The following is a 25678-nucleotide window of genomic DNA, read 5'->3' as shown; positions in this document are numbered from 1 at the left end:
GACTTCTTGACAGGCAGGAGGGAGACTGAAAGAGAAGAGATCCAAAGAAAGACACTTAGGCTCCTCAGAAACCCTCTGCATCCGGTCTGTGTGCTTACCTACTGTCAGATCAGAACAGGGATTGTCAGTCAAGAAGGGAGCGGGACCACTTCCCTCCTCACCAGAGCAGCCCCCGGGGCAGAACCCACTTGTTTTGGGAAGCTCAGGCCTCACACTGGACATAGTCAAGCTCTGTCTCCTTCCCCTCAAAGTTCTCCTTTGGAAATGCAGTCGGTACTTTTACTGAAGGCTAGGCTTGTACCAGGTTCTTTGCTAGGGTCTTCCCCCTGCCTGGAGCCCTTTTCCGTTCCTTCAGTGTGTCCCCTAGGTGGGCTGAGGATCTTGGGCAGGGTGATGGGGAATTACTGCCCTTGGCCTCTGCTTCATCCCCTTGTCCAGCCAGGAACACTCGCAAAGCAGGTGGACTCTTGGAGAAATAACCCTGCCATCAAACCCCTTGCCCGGTGCAGGCAAGCGGGGCATCCAGCCAGAGTGACCTGTGTGCCTCTGGAAACGGTCACACTTGGGTCACAGTAGGAATCTAAGTAAACTCCAATCCCCCTATTTCTCACATGTGCAGATGACTTCGAGTCTAAATTCACGTTCCACTCCATGGAAGACTTTCCCCCTCCAGATGAATACAAACCATGTCAGAAGATTTACCCCAGCAAGGTCCCCAGAAGTAAGTACTGCTTTACCAAGACCCTCCACAATCAAGGCGCCTGCAGATAGCACTGTGCCTTTACTGTCCCTGAGCAAGGATGCTGAGTGCGCAGACTTCCATTAGCTTAAGGAGGTGTATTTGTCTTGATGCCCAATGGTTCACTGAAACGTTTCTATAGAATGCCAGAGTTCACTGGCATCACCTTGGAAATGCCAAAATGAACCATGCATCCTTCCCTACCCAGGGCCTTTGGCTGGGAGACTTGACACCCAAACAACAGAGAATGGGACATGGGTTCTTTGCATTCATAGCTGGGAGAAGAATCTCATCAGATTCTGCCAAACTACAAAATGGAAAACGATCAGAGGCCAATTGGTTCTCCACCTCACCTACATGTGACGATGACCCAGCAGCCCTTTTTACTCCTGCACGCAGTCAAGAGTGAGACCCGGTGGCAGTGTTTCTGGAAGCTGCCCGCCATCTCAGATGCACAGCTGAAGTAGACACACATAGCCCGGGGCCCTTCCTCCTAAGGTCACTATACAGGCAGGCTCCAAAAGGCACCTCCACTTTGTGCAGTCTAGAGGGGAGGAGGCTGGGCGATGCCACTGGGGGCCAAATGGCAGGAAAGCCAAAGAAAACAGGGTTGGAGAGACGGCTGCATGGCTGCTCGTCAGTCCTGTGCAGTTCTTGTCCAGCACCAGGTCCTGCCGTGTGGCAGAAGGCAGGAGACCACAGAAGCAGCTACGTGAGGTTGGAGGTGTTCTTAGCCTACCAAAGTGGGGCCTTAATCCCACTTGTCTATGCACTCAAAAGGAAATATTACATGTTTGAGGTTGGCCCCAAATCAGAGTCCAGGAACAATGGTACTTGTCCCTGCAGAGGGTCTGGCAAAACCCCTTCCATGGGGCTCAGCTCCCTGGGAGGAGAATGGGGAATGTCTGTTCTGCTCAATGCAGAGAAGCTGCCAGCATCCCAGCATCAGCATACACCCAACTCTCTATGCTGGCGGTGGGACCTCACTTCAGGCAGAGGAGCCTGATGTGCCCTCTAAATAGGAATAAGAAAAGAGCTGGAAAGGCCTGGGAAGCTAAGCCTCCTCCAGTTCTGATGGACAGGGACACCCAGCCGTGGGTGGAACTGGACGTGTGTCTGCCTGGCATCCCTTTGCAGGGCAGTAGATGCACATGAACTGGCAGGTACAGTGTGAGCATCAGATACCACAAAGAGAAGCCAGGGGCCCAGGCTCACCTCATACTCTCTAGTGGATGGATATCTTAGTGAGGGTCTCTATTGCTGAGGGAACCTCAGGATCTAAAATCAACTTGGAATGAAAGGGTTTATCTCATTTATGCATCCAGAGGCTGTCCACTACTGAAGGAAGTCAGAGCAGAAACTCAGGCAGGCCAGGAGCCTGGAGGCAGGAGCTGAGTCAGGTCATGAAGGGATGCTGCTTTCTCACTTGCTCTTCCTGGCTTGCTCAGACTGTTTCTGAGAGAACCCGGAACCACCAGTCAAGAGATAACACCACTCAGAATGGGTTGAGTTCTTCCTGGTCAATCACTAATTAAGGAAATGCCAACAGGCTTGCCTAGAGCTCAGTCTTACAGATTCCCTAGTCTCAGATGACTCCAACCTGTGTCAGTTGACATAAAACTAATCAGATGAGTGGAATTGATGCATAAGAGCACGGACGGTTATTTACAGCAGTCCTCAGATAACTGGTGTGGGGTTTGGGATTTGGCCATCGAGGAAACCACGTAGGTCATGGGCAGGGTGGCAGAGTCAGAGATCCCTAGGGAGAAAGCCCCATTTCCACATGGGCAGGAAAACATCCAGGCCAGGGACAGCACAGACCAGGAGCACATGATATCTCACAATCATCAGGGCCTGGTGTGCGCCTGGCTCCGGTGCGGCCATGCAGGTGGCCTGGGGTTCAGACTTGGAAATGTCAGTAAATAGCAGCTGTAAGCCTGTGCTCACAGAGTCACCTTGCAAAGTGTGCACAGGTCTCAGATGGATGAACATTTGAGTGTTTCTTAAAGACACAGCAAGGCTCAGATGTCAGTCTGTTTCAAGGGGAAGTTCTTTAGTGACTTAAGACCTCCTAAGCCCCACCTCTTAAAGGCACCACCACCTCCAATAGTGCCACAAAGCCCTTGGAGACAGTCTGAATCCAAACTAAAGGCCCATCAGTTCCTTGCACTAGTTAGACTCCAAAGAATTTTAAACTAATAGTCAAATGAAACCATGGAATGTAAGTATTTATAGCCTAATAATTGATAATAATCAAGAGTCACAAACAGCTAATGAGTTGATCAACGCAGCTGGGTATAGACACACATTGAGATACAGTTCGGCTCTTATGAGGAGTCAGTGCTAAGGCATACAACCTGGGTGGACTTAAACTCACTTGGCTCAGTGAAAAAAACCATCCCCAAGACCACATTCCACTTATATGAAATGTCAAAACTGAGTAAGACCACAGAGGTGGTTAAAACATTGGCTATCAGGGAGTGACAGGTGTGACTGGTCTGGGGTTTCCTTTCAGGGTGATGAAAATATTCTGCAGCTACTGGTGGTGGTTACACTTTATAAATGCACATGCCGTGGCCTTTGTATCCACTGGGAGAAACCAGAGATCTAGACCCAACTCAAATTTAGACTAAATACATTTATTCTTTGAGGTTTGGTCTATTGTTATATGTTGTAATGCCAAACGCAGGTCCCCAGGTGACTCTATGTGATCTTGCTCCCAAGTTATTTCTGGTTGGTGAATAAAAATGTCTACAGCCAATAGATGGGCAGAATTGGGATAGGTGGGCCTTGGTGTTTCAGGCCTGGGGATGGGAGGAGACCACTCGGAGAGAAAGGAAGTGGAGAGGGGAGAAAGATGCCATGGGTTAGAAGTCAAGAAAACATGAGCCAGTTAGAGTTAAGGCAGCCCAGATTAAATGTAGAAATAATAACTCAGGCTATCAATAGGAAAGTTGATTCTGATGGCATAGAGGGTAGATACCTGCCCAGTTCTAGTGATGATTAAGGCTTACTGAAAACAGTAGAAGTTGTGTGTCTTTTATCTGGGAACTGAATGTTCAGAGATAAGGTAGAAGCCCTGGATTGGGCTTGAGTAATTTTTACAATTCTAACTGCTAACAAAGGGACAGCAGCCTTGGATCTAATACAGCAGGTTGTGCAGAAGATGGGGTTAAGGTTGGGTTTTAAGGCAGACATAAGAAAGGTGTGTGGTACAGTGGAGCCGATGGCTGTTTCTTACTCTCCCACTACAGAGTAATGAAAAGGCCACCATGTCCCTTCCCCCAGCAGTAAGCAGTCTGTGCAAACTGCAAAGGCAGCTGCTAACACCTCACAGCCTCGAAGGCTCCTGGAATCGCCCAGGCATTCCAGGGTAAAGGTCAACAGCTTAAGGGAAGGATGCCGGGCTCCATATTAAGTTTCTTTAGTCAACACAGGGCCTGGGTAATTATCACTCAGCTCTGAGCACTCTAGTGAGTGGGATAGCACAGTTCAATTCTAAGCACAGTGTGGTCAGGTTAGGGCTGTCATTCCCCATCCCCCCCCCCCCCACACACACACAATCTCACTAACAGCAAATTTTATTTTACTAATGTGTATTCAGGTGACAAAACCAAATAAAACCCCAAAACCTTATCAGTTAGGATTCTTAGCTCACAAATGCTTATTGTCACTATAGCAGGAAGAAAGGCCATTGTTATGTGACCAATACTTGCCCACAAAGATTTACCCCCGGTGAGAGCAGCACATACCCACGAGAACCACACCACGGTGGAGCTTGGGGGGGGAATGCCACAGGTGCCATCTTATTGCCATGTTCCCAGTAAGTCCAGCACAGTTAGTTCAGCGGGAATGTGGCTGACGCCCACCACAGCGGCGGTGCTCACAGCCCAACATTTACTTTTTAAAGGACTTTGCAATCTCGACAAATGGAAAAAACGAATGACACGAAAGCCTTTTATCCACAGTCATGTCCATGACTGACACAGAGGATGACAGTGTACGGCTCTCTGTACAACAGGGACATGAGACAAGGAAGAGGGGTGAGATGCATTTCATATCAATGAGCTACAGAAACAAAAGTGGGGACCCTGTCATCACAGGGTCTCTGCAGAGACAGCAGGTGGCAAGTCCTGTGTGTATAGAGTGACACCAGGGAAGCTAGTATCACCTCACAGGGAAAAATCCCCCTAAGCTGCTCTGTCAACTCAGAGCATCCTGACCATCCCCGAGGATGTCCCAGCCACTCACTTCCAACAGCGGTGAAGTTCATCTTGCAACCAGACATGAGGTTGGCCCTCCTTTTTCACAGAGAAACTAATTACCCTCCAGCCTGTGCGTTCTGACCAGCTTGTGGAAGCTGGTGAGAACTGCCTACTCATGAAGCTTGTGTTACCACACATTCCTTTTCAGATGGGGGCAGATGTTGTTCCCCGAGGCAACTGTTCCCAGAGTCTTTGGTGGTGGTTACCAGCCGGCCGGCGCTCAGGCAAGGCACTAAGTAGTGCTGACCGATGTGGCAAGTGTCACGCGTGCAACCCACAGGGGATACCAAATCGTAGTGAGGGCCTGGCCATGAAATCTATGCCCAGTGACAGGTTTTCCTGAGGCAGACAGGCCATCTATAAAGTTAAAGACCCCAAAGCTGGGGACCACAGTCTGCAAGGCTTCTCTCCCATGTGGAGGTACAGCGAGGCTGCCTGTCAGTATCTTGGTACTTTTCACTCAAGCTAGCTGAAAACTAACAGTCTCTCTGTGACTTACTCCAAAGCATCTTCATTACTGAACAAACACAGTCCTCGGTTTGGATCTTGATTAGTGCTTTGTGAGTTCCAGAGCACTTTGTGATGGTTCGTTGAAAATTATGCCTTACTTGCGAGACTATCATGGTGCCAAATATAAGACTGCAGAACACTTCAAGAGTGTCGGAGATTTTTTTTTTTAATAGTAATTTTACCACCCAAGAGGGAAATTTGCTTTTTACGTGTTTTGTGGATTTTAAAAGCCTGGATTTTTCTTTTCATACAGTTAGTTTCACCCCCCCCCCAATCATCTTCACAAACATTCAAGCAGCTGCTTGCTGCTCCCCAAATAATGTCTCCCTAAATAATGTCTCCCTAAATAATGTCTTCCTAATGTCTCTCCCTAAAGCTCCCAACACCCAGAGACTTTGGCCAGAGATGGTTCTCAGTAACCACGTTACTTTTTAAGTAGCTCAGAAATGCAGATTATAGAGACACGGCTGTGTAATCAATCCCTAGTCCCCAACAGCAGCAGGACAAGGGACAGTTGGCAGGGGTTTCCAGCTAAACACCTCAGAGGAAAAGACACCAGGAGACAAGGTCCAGAAGCTCTGGCTGAAGGGAAATTTGGGGAGCACCTAGAGATGTGACTTTAAAAGTAAATCATTTTAAAAAAAAAACACTCAGAGTTTTTGTTGTGATGACAGAGGGGCAGGAAACTGGAATGGAATGTGGAACATGCAGGGTAAGAGTTATTTGGGGTCTCCTCCCCCGTTTTCTTCTACATTCTCTTAATTCCTAACTATGGCGTTCTGTCCTGTGCAACTTGCACAACAGTGGCTCCAGTACATCGTGGAGACATTGTTGGCGCTTCATTAAATGGAAGCCTGGGTTGTGGCAGCCAATAGTAATCTTGCTCCATTTTTAGCAGACCCTGCACTGGACTTGACTGGTCTCAGTGGCAGACAGAGAAGTGAGCCTGGAGGCCTGGTCCATGCCAGTCGGGAAGGCCTTCTCCCACATCACTGCCTGTGGCTCCCTGAGCCCACGGTGTGTGACACAGAAGACGGGTGGAAACACACAGTCCAGGGCCAGAAGGCAGAAGGTTTCATGCTGGGCTCATGTTACCTGGAGATCCTCTGCTGGTATTCTGAGTGCTGGGTTAACAGAAGTGTGTCCACAGGGTACAGAGGCCCTGGGCCAATAGATGGTGAGATCACTCTTGTTTCTCTCAGGCCGCACACCCGGTTCCTGGCTCCAAGCTGAGGCAGCTGGGCAGAGCTCTGATGACATCAAACCTAGAAATTCTCAGGTAACGCCTCCCTGGGCCCTGCATAAGAATTCTCTAGGGGGTCTCTGCCTGTGGGTGGTGATCCCTTTGGGGTCATGTCAGATACCCTGCAGATCAGATATTTACAGTATGATTCCTAACAGTCGTGAGATTAAAGTTATGAAATAGCAACAAGGTAATGTTGTTTGGGGGTGTGGCACCTCATTAGGAGGAACTGTACTAAAGCGTTTCAGCATTAGGAAGGTCAAGAACCACTGCTCTGCTGGGATTTCTTCTCTGCAGAAGCTTTCCTCTCTGGATCTTCTACAGAAGGCCATTTTCTGTACCCTTGTTAAAGGCCAGAATGACACACCTACAGTTTCACACAATGCCCTGTGGGTAGGGGCTTTCCTTAGAGCCATGTCAGATCCCTGCAGTCTCATTTGGTCCTGACTCTGATCATTCCAGAAGCCAGAGGAAAGCCTCATAACATCTGTGACATATAATTTTGTGTTCTCACTCAACTATAGAATAGACAAGTCTTTGGGGCTTTCTCTTTCATCAATATTATAATTGATTTTGACCAAAATTTAATCACAATTTTAATGCTCTCGGCTACATGTAATTAATTGTCAAGTCTTGAGGTAAAAACCACATAAACACCCCTGTTCTCACTCAGAAGAACTCATATAGAGTTTTCTAACCTGGATAGAGGTGACATCTCTCACTGCTTGTGATACGGGTTCCTCTTTAGAAATCCTTTGTTTCTCTGAACACGTGGATTTGGTCCTGTCATGGCCTATGTCTGTTTCCAAGTTCTGTGAAACAGAGGCCAGGCTAGCTGTTGATGACATTCGGCAATTGTATGCTACGTTACAGAAGTGTCCTGGCTGGGAGGGTCCAAGAGTCCTGAAAGCTGCAGTTGCCCAATGGAGAGAGACGTCTCCTCTACCTGATGGGCCACACATCCCCTCCCCCACTTTCTAAACACAGACGACGCAAGAGATCACAGATTCAAAAGCAAGTGCATAATGGTAAAAGGGGGGAGGGAGAAACGACAGAGTTATGTGAGATGATTGACAGGTGGAAGAGAGGATTCTGGGAAGATGGCAATGTAGAAGGCACCACAGTCTGCCACTCTGCCTGGGTGGTGGTGGTCCTGGCACTTGTCTGTTGCAGTTGTCTTGGAATTCTGGTGTCTGCTGAAGGCTTACTATGTCCAGGAAAGACTTGAGCCATAACCTACAGTTGATTTTTGCTCAGTTTCAGCTCATGAGACATCAGCATTTAGCCATTTCCTGCCCATAACCCCCGAACAAGCAGTCATGTGCATACTCATGGAGCAACTGCCCATTTGTTGAGATGTTGGGGAATCCATGCTCCAGTGTCTTCTCACTATTTTAGATCACAGAGGTTCATACTGATTTCAGGGTCCATCATTTTCTGGCCCCGCCCCCTAGATTGTTGCAGGCCCCTCCCCTTCTGGCTGAAGTGCTTGCTGGGAGATTCTCCTCTTCGTTTTTTTTTTTTCTGTTTCCCATTTGGGAATTCAAACACTATTGACTAGGTGGATCTCCATTAGTCACTTTTCCTTTTATAGTGATCAAAATACCTTACAAGACCGACTTCAGGGAGGAAGGCTTTACACATTTACCTGATTAAAGAAATTCTCATAAGAATGCAAAGGTTGGATAACTAAATGCTCAGAGCCCTATTACCTAGGGGTTTCTGGATCATGGCAAGCTGAAAATGTCAACTCTCTCAAGGAAACTCAAAAGTAAACTTATGTATGGGAAAAAATAAATAGAAGAAAGGAGACGCACAGGAAGGCACTGGAGGATCTGCCTTAGAAAGATTCTTGGCACTGAGATCATTTGCAACCATAAAAAATTAAGATCAGTAAGACAATAACAACCAAGAAGCAAAACCAGGAAAGCGTGGAGAATCTAATCTTCAGTATTGCTGCTCCATTGCCTCATCCAAATGTGTAGTCTCCAGCGAAAACAATACACAGATCACACAGAGGAATGGGAGGGCACAGCCACTTCCAGGGTGGCAGGGGGAGTAGGAAACGTGAATTATCCCCCAAAAAAGAACTTGGGGTAGATTTGCTGCAGACTTTATTATAGATGCCCTAGAAGTGTTCAGCTAAATTCCAGAGAATTGTGTGTGAACAAAATGGAAGCATCTGTAGATAGAAGCTGACAGATACAACTGAAATAACGGGGGAGTAAAGAAAATGTAAGGCAGATAGAAAAGAATCGGGGTTGGAGAGATGGCTCAGCGGTCAAGAGCACTGACTAATCTTTCCAGAGGTCCTGAGTTCAAATCCCAGCAGCCACATGGTGGCTCACAACCATCTGTAATGGGATCTGATGCCCCTCTTCTGGTGTGTCTGAAAACAGCTACAGTGTACTTATATATAATAAATTAATTAAAAGAATCTGTGAACTTGGACAAGACAATTGCTTAGTCTAAGGAACAGGAAGAAACAGTGAAAAGGGAACAGAGCCCAGAGAGTTTGCTGGGGACCATCTGGTGGGCCAAGGTGTGATTTGCTGGACTTTGTGAAGGGGAGGGAGAGAAAGGAGTAGAAAGGCAATTTGAAGAAATAATGAGAACTCAAGTTGGTTGAGAATCTTGATTGAAAGTACCTAAAAATTTAGTAAGCTCCAGGAAGATAAATGTGAGAGACTCCCACCCCCCACCCCCTCATCCCCCACCCTCTCATCCCCCACCCCCCTGCCAAAAGCCACTGTGAGCACCACCGGAAAGACAAAGGAAACCTTGAGAGCATCAAGAATAACCTGTCACATGCACAGGACCCTCATGGGGCTAGCCACAGTCTTCTAGTAAGGAGGCGAGACAGGAGTGACACAGCATTCAGAAGAAAGACAAGCCCAACGAGAGTACTGTACCTACCTGTTCTTCAAGGGTGAGAGAGAAACCACACACTTACAGGCGAGTTGTAGACCTGCCTTCCTGCTTCCTGTCTCAGGGATACAGTCCTCCCTGAGTCACTTTCTCTTGACACGTAAAATCAAATAATGGCCCCATTTAGACTTTTGACTCTAGAAAATTATCACTGAATTTTACTCTGTTCATAATGTATCTCTGGGATTTCTGGGGTTTTTTTTTTCCTTAAAATGAATGTTTTAAATTTATTTTTGTTTTATGTGGATGGGTGTTTTTTTCCCTGCATGTGTGTCTGTGTACCACATGTGTGCAGTGCCCATGGGAGTCAGAGAGGACGCCAGATCCCCTGGAACTGGAGTTATAGATACAGTTATAGCTGTAAGCTGCTAGGTAGGTGCTGGGAACTGAACCCAGGTCTGGAAAGAGCAGTCAGGGCTCTTATCCTCTGAGCCATCTCTCCTGTCCTATATTTTCTGAAATGAATAGATAATATTTTATGGTCAAAAAATTGAAAGAATCACCACAACCCTAATGCCTACATTCACAATGCTTTCCCCATTTTTCTGTTAACTGGTATGGGTTCTCATCTGACCCTTCACAATAACCAGATGATCAAGCTAAAGAGAGACGCTCATCTATTTCCACAGAGGGGAACTTGACACAGAAGGTCAAGGAGTGACCCAGGGTGACTTTCTTACTTCTGTCTGGTGTTCCCACTGCTTCTCTAATCTACTAGAATTATGAACAGCGACTTGTCTTCTGCATTCCCACAGCAAGACTGCAGCGAGGCCATTGTCCCCAGCCTCAGGACAAGCACATGTCCAAATCATCCCCAATGATGGTTTTCATCTCTCTGGACCTAGACCTTCAGGCTTCTAGCTCAAGCTCCCAGCCATGGGTTGACCATGATATCTGTAAAGGAGACCTCAGTTCAGTCATGGAGAGGTTGTAATGATGTCTTTAGGCATCCCCAAGTCAAGGTATTTTATGTCTCATTGGAAATTGTCTTAATTGATTTGCACGACATGGGGACACAAAGCAGCACACAGGAGAACCACTGGGCTTGACACAGTAGACAGAGCCGGGGAGTAGTATGGATATGGGAACAGTGGCCCAGACTGGAACTCGGAGGATGTCGGTCCCCCTCCCTCCTTTCTGTTGCCTTCATTTGGCTTCTCCAACACGCTGTTTGCTTTTCCTGAGCCCTGTGCTGAGTGAGTCGCCTATGCTTCCTTCCAGAAATGTTTATAAGACCGTATCAGGTTTCCACATACCACCAACTTCAGGTTCTCTTTACCCCTTCCCATTCTTAATTTCTTGGGGAAAAAAAAACATTAAAAAAAAGAAAGAAAAAAAAAAAAAAAAAAAAAAAAAAAAAAAAAAAAAAAAAAAAACAACCCACCCCAGTTTCTTATACAGGATGGAGTCATCTCGCCTACAAGGAAAATCTGAAAATCTGAGATCCCAGCCATGGGATCTTATGTAAGCGATGTGTCTTCATGGGAATCTTTTTTGTTTTGTTTTGTTTTTTGTGGTAACATTCTGTCACGTTTCTGCAGTTATCTCTAAAGGCACTCCGGTGAGAAGATGGTGAAGTCAAGGTCCTGGGGTTCTGGATGGCTGGACACCAGGACAACTCCTTGAGACTCTACTGTCCTCAAGCTCTGTGCATTAGACATAGGCTCTGAACTGAGCATCTATTCATTGTAAATAATGGTTTGCACGAACCCCTAGAGCACCATTTTAGTCGACTTTTATTTGAGTCATATTTTAATATTTCTAAAATAAGCATCCTGGCATTTGTGTGTCTTGTACAGATGGCACCCTATCCCTGTCCTGCCCTGTAGTGTCCACTGTGACTAGAACTAACACTTGCGGGCTGGTCCTTCGAGGATTCTGAAACCTTTTCCAGAGCATCCTTAGTTTTCAAGTAGTCCAAAAGTCCTAACTATCCACAACAGCTTCTTATTGGCATGACTCTCAGCACACCGACTGCAAAAATCAAACCAAATAATGCCTTATAAACCATGCAGTTCAGAGGAAGTCGTGTGTCCCCAGGTCCAGGTGTGGCCACGCAGCTTCCAGTGAGCGAGATGCCATGTCTCGCTTCCTTTTAGCGGTACAGGGATGTCGTTTTTGCTGTCTAATGTGTATATATATATATGTGTGTGTGTGTATATATACATATATACATATATACATATATATACACACACATACATATACATATATATATATATATATCAATGCAAAGGCTAGAGTGGGCATGGGCCCTCCCATGCCTTCCGCAGGGCCCCTTTTGTAACTGAATTCTTTTACAAGAAGCCAATGCTCTTACTGTTTACAGCACCCCTAGCGCCCGGTCTCTACGACCTTCCTGCAGCCCCTCTATGTTCCCAGCTCCAGGCTGGTGGCCAGGGTAAAGTTAAGCTTTATGAGATTTTGATATCCTCCCATCCCTGTAGACTATACATGTATATCATGATTAGGATAAGTTTATTTTTACCTCAAAGGTCTCCCTCCCCAAACTCTACTCAGAGTGTAAGATTTATGTGGAAAATACAATATATATATATATATGGCTGGAGAAATGGGTCCACTGGTAACATGCCTGCCCCAAAAGCCTAAGGATACATGCACAAAGCCAGTTGTAGTAGCACACACTTGTCATTCCATCCCTGGGGAAGCAGAGGCAGGCAGATCCTTGAGACTCACAGGCCAGCCAAGCAAATCAGGGAGCTGAAGGTTCCAGAAAGTGACATCGTCTCAAATTAGAAGGTGGCAACTCCCGAGGCCACAACACCCGAAGTTGACCTCTGGCCTCTTACAGGCTCACGCATCGCATGTGTGCACACATCTCATGCAGGAACATACACACCCACACACAAACATACACAAAAGAGCAGAGCAGCTCTTGGAGTGTATCTCAAATATCAGGCCCCATTGGTAGGAATCTCAGAGCACCCATCAGCCCAAAGGACCTTCCCTCTGGGCCGAAATGCACAGAGGGCTCTCTTGTCCTGTGGTATGTGCCTGAGATGCCTGGCAGACATACGCAGCAAGTTCAGCTGCCCTGAATAGATGGGGGCCATGCCAGGCTGGGGCTGCTCTTTGCACCCTTCTTTGATTCTCAAGGGAGTGGAGTATGTTTTTGCTTCCTGGGGCGGGGTGGCAAATGCTCTCTCCCTCGTCCACTGGAGAGGGGAGGCTGTAGCCGAGGAGGGGAACGGTAGAAAACAGTCTAATCTCTCACTGTGCTCAGGGTAGCTACAGACAAAGGAGAGGGGAGTGAGCAATGGTGTGTTTTGGAGTGCCACACTCAGGTACTCACACCGCAAGAACATTAGCCCAGGTCAGGCCAGCCAGGGCCAATGGATGTGTCTGCACACACCTGACCATTGTTGGGAGCAAATGTCCTACATTAGCATTGTGCTTTCTCCTTCTAGATAGGAGAAACTGGGCCAAGGTTAAGTTTCCAAAATCTCTGGGGCAATGACTCAAGCCATAGCAACAGCCACATTAACAGACATGAAGCTTCTCTGTCGCTGAGTTGTTGGGTTGGTTCTGGAAGTGTGCAGCAAGGTCAGGAGCCATTCTACTCTCCCCCCAGCCATGAAAGTAATAGTTATGAAAAAGCTTTAATGACTATGACGAGGGCCATCAGGAAGGCAGCCCTGCCTTTAACCCCATCGGTTTGCCCGATGAGTTGTTCACATACTGTGTGAACATTCACGTGCACTGTAGAACACCATGTTCTACACAGATGGCACAGGAGCATGAGGACCTGAGTTTACATCCCCAGGACCTACATGAAAGCCAGGCATGGGGGATGCATGTCCGTAATCCTAGAAGATGGATAGAGGCGGCTGATCCTAGGCCACTGGTCAGCCAACCTAACAAAACTAGCCAGTTGCAAGCTGCAGGTTTAGTGAGAAACTAATAGTAAGGTGGAGATAGACCAAAACAAACAAAAACCCTATGGATGATGGCCTTTGGGCCTCCACATACATGTGCCCTTGTTCATACACACACACACACACACACACACACACACACACACACATGTATATATGACACATAAATTTTTTTTACAGAGTTATTTAAGGACATAAGGAAGGAACAAGCAGAAACCAAAAATAGCAAGCAAGGAGCAATCTCAGGGATCTGGCCTAGGAGCTCTCCTCAAGACCTGTCCCAGAGCCTACCCCCTCCAAGTTCAAGTGGGTACATTGGGCTCCCACCAGAAGTGTACAGGTTAGGCCCTTGACCGTGAACTCACACATGGAGACGTCCCTGCAATCCTTGCCTACACTCAACATTGCAGACTGTGACTCCCCCAGTGTCTCACCTCTATTTTATATATATATTTTGGTGTGTCCCCTGCTGCAAAGTCATTCCTTTGTACCTAATAAACTTTAATAAGTGGAAAATGTGTGTGGTTTATTTCCCTGTGAAAACTCCTCCGTGATCATCAGTAATGATCTTAGCCTTTTTGATGGACGTGTGATGAATACGCAGGATTCTGGGATACGGTGTGAGGCTGTGGTGTGGGAGTGCAACGTGTAACCGTCCAGCTTAAGTACTAAGTCACATCTGTAAGGATCAGGAGGCCTTAAACATAGGACGGTGATTTCTGGAACATCAGGAATAGAACCCTTTAATTTATATCTATTTTTATTTATGTGTATGTGTACAGGATAGGACATGTGTGAGGGTGCCCACAGAGGCTAGAAGTGGGGGTGTCAGATCCCCTGGAGCTTGAGTGACAGGTGGTTGTGAGCTTCCCAACAACCATGTTGGGAACTGAATTTGAGTCTTCTGGTCCTGTTCTGCATTGTCCCAGGGCACTGTGTCTACTTGTCTCTCTTTGCCAAGGAAAAGAGGCCTTCCCAGAGCATCAAAATCCTATTTTGACACCAGTCTTTGTAAATGGCTGGAACTGAAACATGCGGCCGTGTGTCTCCTGGCCTGCATTTATCTACCTTGGCCTGCATTTATCTACCTTACTTGGCTCATCACCCCAGGAACCAAGCTGGGTCTGGCTGAAGCCACTTTCCTCTCTCTCCAGGTCCATGCCCAAGTCTCCCATCTTTGTTGATGATATTTGTCCTCAAAGCATTAAAAAGTCATTACTGTGCCATCCCTCTAGCCTGAAACACCAAAAATGCCAGGGTGGAGGGTGCCTCCCATATGCATTTAAAACAGAAAAACCCAACATACTTACCAGTTTTATTACTATACAATGGGTTAAAAATGTTGCTTATAAATTCAGCCAATGTGTTGAAATGAGAGAAGTTTATTTTGTAACTATTTAATTTGCAGTCCTGGGGATTGAATACAGGGATACACACACACACACACACACACACACACACACACACACACACACACACACACACATATATAGGCAAGATCTCTACCACCAAGGAAAGCTCCAACCTAAAACCCTTATTCTCTCCCCTGCGCCTCAGCAAGCCCATTGTAGAGCCTCCTCCGTTAAGCAGGGTCCTCTTCCCTCCGCAGCTGTGTTTCTAGTGAACACCAAAGCCCGGGGAAAGGGAGATAAAGCTCATCTGCTGGGGGAGCTGACTGAGAACAGAGCTGAAAGGAAAAGCAGGATATGAATCTCTTGAGTTTGGGGGATTAAATTACTTAGGTCCATCTCAGTTTCTTCATCAGCCAAATTGGGGTAAATGTGTAGCTAGGATGTAAAGTGATAAAGACACTTGGGTCCCATAGCTAAGATAGGACACACTCCACACCTTGGAAAGCAAACAGCCTTCGTATTTGACTCTTCTAAATGCTACATGTAAACAGTGGTGTGTGTGTGTGTGTGTGTGTGTGTGTGTGTGTGTGTGTGTGTGTGCTTATGACATTCAGTTCGTCCAACACAATTGTCAGAATTCATACATATTATATGTAGCATGTATCAGAATTGCCTTCTTTTAAAGGTGTCTAATACTTCATTGCATAGATACACCCCGTTATGTATTCATCCATCATCCATTTATCTATAGGGTTAGGGTAAATAAGCTAGGAAGCTGGCTGAACGGCCATCTTCACGGGCCTCGATTTCAATTCCTTTAGTACATACTAGGTGGTAGAATTTCTGGGTCACATGGCAGTTAATGAAATAAAATCTCCATATTTTACAATGACAACCATCTTCATTTCTGCCAGCAATCTGTGATGTTTCCAACTCCCTACATTTCGGCTGCTGTTCCCACAGCTGCTGTTCTGACAGAGCTGAGTGGCATATGGTTATAGTTTGGGATGTTGTTGTTGTAGACAGGGTTTCTCTGTGTAGCCCTAGTGTCTTGGGATTCTCGTTGTAGACCAGGCTATCCTCGAACTCAGAGATCTGCCTGCTTCTCTACCTCCCAAGTACTGGGATTAGAAGGGTTTCCTACCACGCCCAGCTGGGGTTCATTCTTAAGCGGTGAAGTTGTGTTCATAGAGAACCATAGTATAGGGCCCTGAAGAGGTGACTGAGTTTTCTAAAGACTACAATCGCAAAAGCACAGTCCCTCACACATATGTGTGTGACTGGTGCCGACTATGTTCATAAAATGCAAACAAAAAAAAAAGCTCCTAGGTATTGACTTCAATGTTTTTATTGTACACTTGGTGCATTTAAAGACACTCTGAGGGCAAGCACTGGAAAGAGACATCATTTGATTTGTAGATATTTGTACAAAAGGCTGTTAAGACCTCATGGTCAGTTCCCCCACATGAAACAAAGGCTTTCTGCTATACTGTTCCAGCTGTGGTGTCTTGGTTCTCACAACATGATTAGAGACAGCACTTATTGATTCCTGCAAGAATTCTCCACAGGACAGTTTAGGATGGTTGGCTTCAGTCCAATGAAACACATCTGACACAACCACAGGACAAGAGCTGGGGATCAGCGCCACGTGGAACGAAACGCCACAGCCTCAGGAGGCACAGGAGAGCCAGGATGCTCACCCCACACCTGCCACACCTCTCCCTCCATGGTGTGTATGCTTTCTCCCAAAGCTGAGCTCTTGGCTGGAGATGGTTTCGATACAAGAATATTCAAGGCATGCACACCTGGGTGACCTGTGGCCCTTCCAGAGTGGGGTCACCTGTATCAATGTGAGATGACAGTAATTTTGTGGTGACAATTATTTTTATAGCTACTGATTCACCTGAGTGTAAGGGACATCACCACTGGGCTCTACTAGGAGTACACCTGCTCCATTAGCTCAGGAGGCCGACTCCTACAAACACGTGTGTTGGGCTAAGACTCCACAGCGTTTATCAGATGCTTATCCTACCATAGTTTCCAGATACCCCAAGAATGACAAAAGACTACTTCCGCTTCGCTACCTCATGTCCACTCAAGTGTCTGTCCCCAGCTAGGCTGCCATTCTCTTTTACTGGAGTTCTCATCTCCACAACACTAGGTAGCTTCCTTTAGGTTCTGTGGGGCAGGTGGGCAGGCAGTCTGTCCTTAATGATCATCGCTTATTTCTGCCCGAAGTGTGCTCAGGATCGCCCCACCCTCAAGGCTTAATAGTTATATGGTGATCCTGATTATCCATGTTCTCCATGTTGTTCATAAAAGTGACCCCTGGTTGAGACATTACCCATGTAAGAAGTGTCTCTTCAAAGAGCAATCTGTTAGATACATTTTACAACAAATTATTCTCTTACTCCTGCTTACTCAAAATCCAGTTATTTTTGATAAACTCACTGACGTACGTGCAGGCACCTCACCAGATCCCCTCCTCTCCTCTTGTCTGTTCCCATCCATCCCAGTGAGCAAAGCTTTCCTATCTCAGCTCTTATCCATTGCTTGAGGAGAAAACCATTTAATATCTGCCAGGTTGCTCATAGAGGGCTGCGGCACCCTCTGGTGGTAAGATGACAACATGGTTGAGCTATACAATGCTCCCAAAAAGAGGGCTGGCCTTTGTCTGTGATGCTGAACTACAGTCAATAATAAAACCAGCCACTGTGTTTTCCAGTGCACACCCGGGTAACGACATCGAGTTGTCACGGCCATCTGTGACCTTGACTAAAGTAATGAAAGAAGGTGGCCTTGTCGTTTGCTATCACTAGACTTCTGATCAATCACCTGGGCTGTCTCGGGCGGGTCAGATCTGATGAGCTGGCCTCAGAGGCAGAGGGGAGACCACACAGGGAAACCACGGGACGGTTTTCTGCATCACCTTCTCTAAATAGTTCAGCAGGTGAGGTTGGACAGGCAACTGCTTCCTCCTCAAGCCTCACCCCTTTCCCCTTTGCACCTGCTGGGCACTATCAGCTTAGGTGCTCTACCTGTGACCCTCTGTTCATCAGCCAAAGATGCCAGGTTGTCATGAAGTTGTCCCATCTCCCATGTTTTGCCATTTGTTTATATGCAGAAACCACAAAACAGAAGAAAAGGGCTCTCAGCTCACACGTCCCCCCCCCCCCAAATGAGAGTTGGAAGAGAGACAAGATTTGTCCCAATAAAACCTGTAGCCTGCATGCACACTGTGAAATAAGGGCTCAGGTCCCTGCTAGCTCACACAGCCCATGATACTGCAGCTAAGAAGGAGCTGAGGACCCTGAGCCATGCTTGGGATCTCTAATGGACAGTTTCTGTTTGCTCAGTCTGTCGAGAATGAGGACCTACAATTAGGCCCCGCAGCACACACCCACTACATCCTCCTCTAATATATACTTCTGCCAGTCACCTTTACGCCCCCATCCCCTTCAGTCATGAAGACTGGCAGTGGCTAGGCACCCATACCTCTCTCCCATTCCAGACATTGTCCAAAGTCATCTGTTGGGCAGTGGGGCAAGAGAATGAAGTGGAGAAGATTCTGGAGGCCAGGTGCCCAGCACACTGGTTTGTGGGAATCTAGTTACCCAGGCAATGAGTGGGGCGAGGCTGACTGTTCTGTGGAGAAATGTCTCACCGCCTTCTGCCCTCAGTCTGCCCTGTCTTCCTCACACACTCCTGTGGTGTCAAATCCTTTGTGCAAACACACCGATGCTGGAAACAAATGCGTTTAATTTCAACCTCTGCTGATACTGTGGCTGCTCAGATCCTGAAACCCTGTGGGTTCAGCCGTCAAGATCGACCCTTTCCTTCCCCTCATTGCCTGAGACTTGCAGCTGTGTGTGGCTGCTCTGCCTGGGCCAGTTGGTGAATCACATACAAGTCATTGACAAATAAATCCCAATCAATTTCTACACAGGGCCAGGGGGGGGGGACAGGTGCTGCTAACACGGATGCCCAGCTCTCCTGCAGGGGGAAGCAGGTCTGGCCCATTGCATATGATCTCAGGTCACAGAAGACAGGTCTTTCAAAAGTCACATACACTGGAACAGAGCTGGAATTGTACCCAGGAGTCTGTTGTTCCATCCCATTGGCTGTGTTTTCCTGGACATACTTGTGGGGACTGTGAGCTGCATACAGGCCTGTGTTCAGTGGAGGGAAGCTGGGGGACCCTCCCCCATCTACACACACAAGAGCCTTTGGTGTGAACAAAAGCCTTTTGTTAACCTTAAAGAAGCCACTCTTAAAGACACTCTTGTCTTTCCCACCAGTGTGGCCCTGCAGCCTTGTCCGAGGTGGAGGGAACTCTAGTTTCTCATAAGAAGCTAAGGTGCCCATTGTCACTGAAATACAAGAACATCTTCAAGACCATAGCTTATCACAAAATGGAGCAAGAGGCAGGGGGATCATGTTACATAGCAAAGGGGGGGTTGCTAAGCTGAACAGAGGGAACATTTAGACACAAGGAGGCCACATGGTAATTCTCAGTTTACTTAAACAGAAGACTGTTTATCTGCTGGTAATTCAGTCAGGTGGGAAGTTTTAAGTAAGGGCGAGGGTGCTTACGTCACTTAAAGAATTTCATCTCTGTGTCCACACAGTCATAGAAAAGATCCCCAACCTCAGCAGGGTCCGGGGGCTCAGGGCTGCTCAGAATCTCTTCCATAGCCTCCAAGCCTTGCTTCTCCAGCTCCAGCATGGTCTTCCTCAGTGTACGGCCTTGCTCCTGAGGAAAGGACACCGCCATGCAGAAAAGCATGTGTCATGGCAACAGACACTGACAGACCAGGGTCCAGCTGACTTCCTGCCCTCCATCCCATCCCCCACTCCACTAACCCACCACCACTGGGGCTGCTTTAGATATGGGTGTATCACCATCCTGCTGAGAACACTTCCACAGCCACCAGCTGTCCAAATTCAGAATAAATCCTCACTACTAAGAGTCAGTCGGAATGCACTGGCCTCTTGCTTTGTGTGTCCATCCCCTTCCGCCATATGTGTGTGGCTATACTCCATGATATTCTCTCCCCATTGCTCAAGTGACTCTGTCCCCTGGAAGCTCTTTCCTCAACACTACGTGCCCATCCTCAGAGCTCTGTGGGAGGCCTTTCCTCAGAATGCAATAGCTTCTTCTGGCCATAATTACCATCATCTGTGCTGTTATAACTGGCCAACATGGCTGTGTCTCCCATCACATCATGACCTCTCAGAGAGGAAGAGCTAGGCTTGTGTCTGCCTTCCAATGACTGGAGCACAGTAGGCATTCTCCATAAGATAGCTCACTGAAGGAATACATGGTTCAATTCATAAATAAATGCCACTATATCTTCTAGTCATTCTTTTTCTGTGATGGTGGTTGACTGGGGGTCCAGGCTCCATCTCAAGGTGGCAGCCAAGCTTGGTAATGTCTAAGAGTCTCCTGTGGGATCCTGACTTAGGCAGGATGGAAGGGGTTATGAAGAGTGGCTGAGGTTCAGCACCGTGAGAGGCCCTGGGTGAAGTTTCAACCTCAGTTTCAGTGGAGAGTGGGGCATACTGGAGACACTGGGATCAGTAGCAGATGCAGAATGGAGTTGGTCTGAGCCTGTGACATGCTGGGTGTGTTAAAGATGGCCAAGCCCGAGAAATGGAGTTGCCCATCTCTTTGGAGTTCAGAAAATAGTTAGTTCCAGATGCCACACCAAATTTGATTTACACTGCTGGATGTCAATTTTGCTCTGATTTGATTGTAACTGTATCCTGGTTCTTCACTTTTAAATATAAGATATAACTTATTCTTCATTTTAAGGACCCTAAGTTAAGAGATGTGGGGTTTTTAAAGCGAATTTGTTCTGAGACAGGGTCTCTTTAGTCCTAGTCTTGGCTGTCTTGGAACTTGCTATGTAGAGAAGGCTGACCTTTAACTCACAGAGATCCACCTGCCTCTGTCTATTGAATGCTGGAATTAAAGGTGTGAACCACCACATTTGGCTAAAGTATTAAAATTTATAAAGACTTTAGGACTTGTGAAGGTATACTGTGTTTTATAGTGTTACATTTAGATGAAATCTTAAGACTAAGCTTCACTTGAGAAAATGGTTCAGTCAATCTGGGAGGTAGGAAGTCTGTGGAGGGGAGTCTCTTGATTAATAGTTGACCTTGGAAGGCCCAGATTACTATGAACAAGTCCACAATACCCTTGGGTAAATGGTCATGGAGTAAAGCAGGCTGAGCAAGCATGGGAAGTAAGTAAGCAGCGTTCCTTCACAGCCTCTGCTTTGGTTTCTGCCTCACGGCTCTTACTGTGAGCTCCTGCCATGGCTTCCCTCAATGATGGATTGTGATCCAGATATAAGCCAAATAAAAGCTTTCCTCTAAAGCTGTTTTTGGTCATGATATCTACCACAGCAACAGAAAACAAATTAGAACAGTATGGCTTATGTCTGTATGGTGCATGTATGTAGGTTTATGTTAAGGCAATACATGATTGGACAGTAGAGAGGTAGGCAGGGAAAGAGGCTGGAGGAATGGAAGAGGAAGTGGGAGGCTGGGGGTGATGGAGGAAAGGATGGAAGCTGAAGTGTATGTTCCTCTGGGCACATCTCTAGCTTGATGAGGTTGTCATGATTATTTCTAAGGGTTTCTATGGGTCTAATTTAGCTCATATAGATGGGCAGTTTATATCTTTTTCCATTGGTTGTAAGCTTATTTGCATAGAGCATTTGTGGGTTGAGAATTTAACATATAAAGTTATTTGATAAGCTAATGGTTGTGGAGTCATGATTTTACCCAGGCTATGGAGGAAAGTGATTAAAACAACACACCGAAGCTGTCATATCCACCCAGGACAGAAGCAGCAGAGAAAATGGAGTGAATCACATCTGAGTTCTTAGAGGTGGCATAAAGCCGCCAAGTTAGAGATTCCCACAGTGCCAAATGGCCTCACAGGAGCTGACAAAGTGAGGGATAAAAGGTTTCCACTTTTTAATATTTACCACAACACATGTACACATGTACAAATGTACATACCTGTACATATGCATGTTATATGCACACAAGCAGAGGCCAGAAGAGGATGTCAGGTGTCCTGCTCCACCTTATGACCTCAAAACATGGCCTCTCACCAGGTCTGGAGCTAGACTGGTGACTAAGAAGCCCAAACAATCTTCTTTCTTCTCTGTATCCCACAGCACTATGTCTGTAGCTGCATGCTTGCATAGCCATGAGCAGCCTTTTTTGTAGGTGCTGAAGATCCCAGCTCGGATCCCATGCTGGCTCAGCAAGCCTCCCTAGCCATTCCTCTAGCCCAAGTCATTGCCTTTTAAAATCCTTCTTAGATAACCACAATGCTAAATAAAAGAAAATCAGGGTACAGAGATGGCTCAGCAGTTAGGGGTGCGTAGTGCTCTTGCAAACACCCATGTTGAGCTTCTTACAACTGCCTGTAACTCCAGCAACAGGGGGATGCCTGACACCTCAGACTTCCTTGGGCACCTGCAGCCAGGTACATAAAGACGTGAGGATAAATATAAATCTAAAAATGAAAGTGAGGTTTGTACAACAACTTACCTGGAGGCTGGAGAGGGTTCTTTCCTTCAGGATGGCTTAGACCTATGAAGAGTTGTGATGCAAACAGGGAAGCAGAGGAGTATCTGACAGCCACATTCTGTGAAGACTCACCACTAATGGCTCCTGAGAGCATTTACTGGCTGCTACAGAACACTAAGGATTTTTCCATTGAATTCATGTCTTCTAACTTTATTAACCAAAGCTTTTTAGGTATAAAAGTTGTACTCTTTGGGATTATTTAAAAAAAAAAAAAAAAAAAAAAAAAAAAAAAAAAAACTTGAACTTGAAAATCTTGTTGTTGGATCCCGATAGAATATTCTTAGCATAGGACCTACTTTTTTTTTTTTTTTTAAACACATTTGAGCGCGGTATTATGAGATGTTAGATTGTGTGTTTTTGACACTGCAGGATTAACAGCAGGATAAGAAAGAGATTGTCAGCCTTCTGAATTCAGAGTAACAGTAAAAGCAGAGGCTTCCTTTTCTTTGGTTTTGGAGGGGTGGGGTTGGTTGGAAAGTTAACGGCTGCATTGTTTTTCTGAAAGAGACCAGTCAAGCTAGAGAGGAGAGAGGTTCGTGTGCCAACCACCTCACTGTCTCCTTTGTCACTGAGCACCACCATCGTCCCTTGACTTCCTTCGGCTCACCTGGTCACTCTCGATGACAGCGCGCGCCCACTCATGTGCCTTGTACAGCTCGTGCCGGCGGTCTGGCTTCTCCTGGAACCGAGGTTCCTTTTTGGCTGGGTCATCGTCACCAAAACAGGGCGACTGTGCTTTGGGGACAAGTTTTACATCATCCACAAAGATGAAAGGCTTGAATATAGACCTGCAGGGAAAGGAGAGCTGTGTCAGGCAGGCCGGGCTTGGTGCCTGGGGTGCCCAGGGATGAGTCAGCCAGGAGACACACAGCTGCAAGTTCAGTTACCATTCCAGTAACACTGACAGCCGTGTATGAAGGCTGATGTTGAAACGCTTTTGCTGCTCTAGGAAGGTGATCGGAGAAGCCTCTTTTTGTTCGCAAAGAGGGGCGGGTAGACACAGTTTTCCAGGACAGGGCAGAACAAGCCATGTATTTGAGTCAAAAAGAGTACTGCCCATTTCTCCCCTGGGGAAGACAGTGGTTTTTGCTTTTGATCTTAAGGGTCTATCATCTTGAAAACTCTTTGAAGTGTCTCATAGACTGAGATCATGTCAGCTAAGCTCAGAGGCCTCTGAGGGGACATGACCAGATCAACAGAAGCCTGGTTGTCTGAGAGCTAGTGCTGACCAGAGCCAGTGGCTGATGCCTCCTACTCTGTTTGACTCCCATTCTCCTGGCAGAATGACTCTATACCTCAGAGGAAATGCTGAGTCCAGGCATATGCACATATATACCTGTGTACAGTGGGTGCACATCACACAAATACACGTATACACTGCAAAGCGGTCAGGCAAATGAAGAGCCATGCTAAGTGGGAGACACTCACAACTAACTGACAGCTGGAAGAAAGCCTTATCCTTCCCTCCACTCTCCACACCAAAGAACACACTGTTTGGACAGAGGGGCAATTCCAGTACACACCATGTGGCCACTTATAATCATAACAGGAGAAAATGGACCCTTCATGCTCTATGGGACTTGGATGGGTCTGTGTGGTTTACATATTCCTTCTGTTCTCGATGGGCCCACTTCAAGAAGCCATGAGAAAGTTAAAAGTGAGTTAGAACACTGACTTCCTTAGCTCTGGAATATATGGGGTATAAGCATGTCCCTTGCCATGTGCCACACAAGTTATGGATGCCATGACTTGAAAATAAACATGAAACAGCCACCCTTGCTTCCAAGAAATGACATATGTCCCTGGACTCTCAGCACCAACATCTCTCAGAGCCCCAGACTCAGCCCTGTCCTGTTGAATCAGAGTCCGAATTTAGTGTGGCCTGGGGGAACTCATACTATCTAAGATTGAGGGACACTGTGTAGACATTGTGCTGATAAATGGCCTCTAGTTCATTTTCTGAGGCCATGGTAGAAAAGAGAACACGAGGGAGAAACATTGATCAAGACATGAAAAAGTAAGGCACCGGAGCCAGGAGAGCCAGTGGTGCCGAATTAAGTCCAGGTGTCTGGAACTTTCTTGTCCCAGGTGATGTATATATACAAATACATCATTCATATATATATACATACATCATATACATATATGATAAAACAAATTTTCAAAGAACGTATAAAATGTAAAACACACACACACAAACAAAATCAGTCCCACTCTTCAGCCCTATCTGCCAGATAGTGCAACACATGTCAGACTAGGCTGTCCCCAGGGGCCCTTGTTCCCCATTCCTCAGCCATTACTAAAGAAAATCCCAGAAGAGAGGGAGCTAACCGTGGACAGAAGGAACACACTTCCACTTCCTGCATCCTTTTGCAAATAGATCTCTGCTTTTCTCTACTGCTGATCACTGAGCATGAAAGAGGAGCTGCTACAAAGCTGCCCACCGGCTAGACCGATTTCGATTACTTCACAGGAGAAAAGAGAGGGAGATGAAGGAAGAAATATGTGTACAACACCACAGGCATCAGATCGCTGTCTTCGGGTTCCATACGGTTGTCATCTCAGTAAGCACTGCCCTGTCCCACCGTAGTCGGTGCACATGCTACAGCAGCCCTCTCTGGCTGGCACAGGGACCCTTCTGCACACACAGTCAAACTCTCTGCTCAGGACAGTACCATGTGGAGCCCAGGTGACAGATAGCCCGGGAAAAAATGGGGTGATGTGTAGGAGTTCGGTGTGATGTCATTCTCCCTCACTACCTGCTGCATGTAAAGTTCTCTAACAGTGACACCAGGTGCCAGGTAGCCTTTCTATGGCAAAGGGCAGCATCTTTTCAGTCTTCTCAATTACCCTTTCTATTTGAAAATTTAACACTAAATTTGAGCAAGTGCTCATTATATTTGATACAGCTAAAGCTTCCCAGATTCCTTTTATGGTTTGTGGGGAGAAAAAGTTAGCATCCTCAACTGCCAAAAAAAAAAAAAAAAAAAGTGAGATATCAATTTGTGGCTGAGGGTAAACTTGACTGTAAAAATTATGTAAATAATAAAATATATAAAGATAGTTATTATAAAATGGCAAGAATTGTTGCTAATAAATTGAAACTAAATGATTGTTTAAACAATGACTGA

At 46.5% G+C, this 25678-nt stretch overlaps 2 protein-coding genes across 4 annotated transcripts in view; one reads left to right on the top strand and one right to left on the bottom strand.

The window, feature by feature from the left end:
* WIPF3 (WAS/WASL interacting protein family member 3) overlaps positions 1-14080 on the top strand; it is a 65601-nt gene extending 51521 nt beyond the window's left edge. For 2 of the 3 annotated variants that reach the window (XM_080932234.1, XM_080932235.1), the window contains exons 7-9: positions 620-721; positions 6717-6793; positions 11227-14080. In XM_080932234.1, the coding sequence (XP_080788360.1) occupies positions 620-721; positions 6717-6793; positions 11227-11250 (203 nt within the window). In that variant the 3' untranslated portion in view covers positions 11251-14080. The remainder of the gene's footprint in view (positions 1-619; positions 722-6716; positions 6794-11226) is intronic. The other variant, XM_080932236.1, reaches the window with a different exon arrangement.
* A 5447-nt stretch (positions 14081-19527) lies between these two features.
* The window catches only part of SCRN1 (secernin 1), a gene marked incomplete at both ends in the record, with an annotated part of 36219 nt that continues 30068 nt past the window's right edge, over positions 19528-25678 (bottom strand). The window contains 2 exons of the mRNA XM_080932458.1: positions 19528-19686; positions 23155-23335. Of these exons, the coding sequence (XP_080788584.1) occupies positions 19528-19686; positions 23155-23335 (340 nt within the window). The remainder of the gene's footprint in view (positions 19687-23154; positions 23336-25678) is intronic.

Source organism: Micromys minutus, assembly GCF_963924665.1.
Source record: "Micromys minutus genome assembly, chromosome: 18".
Taxonomy (NCBI): Eukaryota; Metazoa; Chordata; class Mammalia; order Rodentia; family Muridae; genus Micromys; species Micromys minutus.
Note: the sequence above shows the minus strand (reverse complement) of the source record. Positions and strands in the feature narration are given on the sequence as shown.